General features: G+C 42.3%; 1 protein-coding gene across 1 annotated transcript; it reads right to left on the reverse strand.

Moving 5' to 3' along the window:
* Positions 1-209: 209 nt before the first annotated feature.
* On the reverse strand, positions 210-1,527 carry LOC121996818 (xyloglucan endotransglucosylase/hydrolase protein 31-like). Its single transcript, XM_042550940.1, has 4 exons — positions 1,265-1,527; positions 1,080-1,180; positions 764-981; positions 210-696 (listed from the first exon to the last, which is right to left on the reverse strand). Exons 1-4 carry the CDS (start codon positions 1,479-1,481, stop codon positions 339-341), a joined length of 894 nt encoding a protein of 297 aa, XP_042406874.1. The 5' UTR covers positions 1,482-1,527; the 3' UTR covers positions 210-338.
* Positions 1,528-2,031: the final 504 nt, after the last annotated feature.

The following is a 2,031-nucleotide window of genomic DNA, read 5'->3' on the forward strand; positions in this document are numbered from 1 at the left end:
TTAATTTTATGTATATTGAATGAACATAAACAAGCTCTTATCAAACTGAATACCAAATTTATTCATGAACGTTTGGTTCATTTACAACCCTATTAATTTATAGGTATCTCTTTAATTATTTTTTTATAGAATATTTATATCTTTTATTGACGAGGAGACGTCAATAAAAGACTAATTTGTATATATATATATATATATATATATATATATGAAACGAAAATTTCTTCTTATATTGTAAAAAGTAAAACCCACTCTATTATTCCTTTCACATGATTACAAACTAAACATTCAACTCACTTCTAATGCTTTAAATGTTTGAATTATACATCCACTGTGCTTCAACACTCGGGAGTGAGAGTATGATCTCGACTGTAATCCTCGCAGTAGTAATAAACCAGGTGATTCCTTTGAACCCATTGCATTGCCTCGTATTGCTGTCGGCTTAGACCCGAGCCCATCGGTGAAGAGGCGATTGGTCGGCACGATGGCGATGCGTAGGCCGAGCACCCCCCTATTTTGAAGTCAGCATACCTCGAAACAAAAGGTTGGAACCTGTAGTCGGCCTTGTACTTTCCATTTTCCGTTGCCCACGACGATGCATCCCAAATTGAGGCATACACCCACATCGGCCGGTCGGGAAACATCGCCTCAAGTTTCCTCTGATACCTCCGAATTGGCACATCGTCCACAAAAAATCTGCAAGAATTAGGAGGCTCAATAACGAACTCACAGTCGACAACACAATCTTGGATCCGACACTCACACTATTTCATCAGGGTTCCAAAGAATGGCATAGTGGTGGAAGTCGGTGGTCGGGTCGAACCAGAGGTGGAACCTCATCTCCCTCCCGATGATCCTGCCATCTCCGCTGCCCCTCACATAGACGTTAGTCTGCAGAGTGTAGGGCTTGCCAGGGGTCGTGCCAAGGAACTCAATGTCCACCTCGTCATGGTGTCCCGGGTGAGCTTGGTCATTGGATAGCTACCAACAAACAATATATATCATTCATTCCCGAGTTCTTAGTATCGAATCATCCTCAAATTTCGACTAATTCAAGCAATTCAATCGATTTCGCTTACGTAGAACGCAGTGTTGACACCCGCGGTGTAGCCACTTTGAAGCTTGATTGAGGCACCAAAGTAGCCATTCCGGTACGGCCGGTTCGACTTGAATCCACTCCCTAATAGTGCATATAAATAAACAGTTTGAGCTCGCGCCTAAAAGTATAAGCCTAATGCACAATTGAGTAAAAGCATGGGGTTACCAGAATTGCTATCGAGCCAAAGTGTGACACTGGATTGATCGTGCGAAATCGATTGGTGCTCAGCGCCCCAAAGGGTACTGTAGGCTTGGTAGAATCTCCATGATCGCACCTTGGAGCTCAAATAGTAGCCCGGAGATGGCGGTTGAGCATTAACACAATAGAAGAAGAAGAAGAAGAAAAAGAAGAAGAGGATGTTGAATTGAATTGGAGAAGCCATGCAACTCAATTAGCCTCAAAGAAACAGAGAAGCAGTGACTTGCTAAGCGAAGGTAGAGTTCTTGGGGTATAAATAAGAACTACAAGTCTTTATATTACAAGAAAAATGTATCCCTCCATCTGTTCAAAGTTAGGCTATTGGTCACTTGGATAGTCTCCTACAATCACGTAGGCATTTGTTGCATTGATTTCGTGAATTAGATTTGCCGTGGGAAATTGAAATGGATATAATCAGCTAGATCTTATACTCATCGTTGACTTATTTTCCCCTTTGTCAAACATGTTCCTTCGGCGTGAATGGCGGCACATGGTAGGTACCTGAGGGTCTGAAAGAGTGAGAGAATAAGTCAAAGTTGGGGTCATTCAGACCGACTAAAGATGATGCTGATGAGAGTGAAGTGTTGATTTTTTGGTCAGACAAAAACTTTGGTCAACGGTAAGTACGACCTTGTGATCTTTATCTAAATTTGTTATAATTCCATGAATCTTGTCCGTGGAAGAGACGTGGGGGATCGGCGCTCTCTCACAAGAAACGGGGCATTGCGCTCACC

This window comes from Zingiber officinale, chromosome 6A (assembly GCF_018446385.1).
Source record: "Zingiber officinale cultivar Zhangliang chromosome 6A, Zo_v1.1, whole genome shotgun sequence".
Classification (NCBI taxonomy): Eukaryota; Viridiplantae; Streptophyta; class Magnoliopsida; order Zingiberales; family Zingiberaceae; genus Zingiber; species Zingiber officinale.

Bases quoted from the DNA above. Each gene is read 5' to 3' on its own strand.
- LOC121996818 (XM_042550940.1), bottom strand. From the start codon at position 1,481: ATGGCTTCTCCAATTCAATTCAACATCCTCTTCTTCTTTTTCTTCTTC. The intron at 982-1,079 runs GTAAGCGAAATC...GTTTGTTGGTAG, and splicing joins GTGTCAACACTGCGTTCTAC to CTATCCAATGACCAAGCTCA. The intron at 697-763 runs GTGAGTGTCGGA...TAATTCTTGCAG, and splicing joins TGGAACCCTGATGAAATAGT to ATTTTTTGTGGACGATGTGC.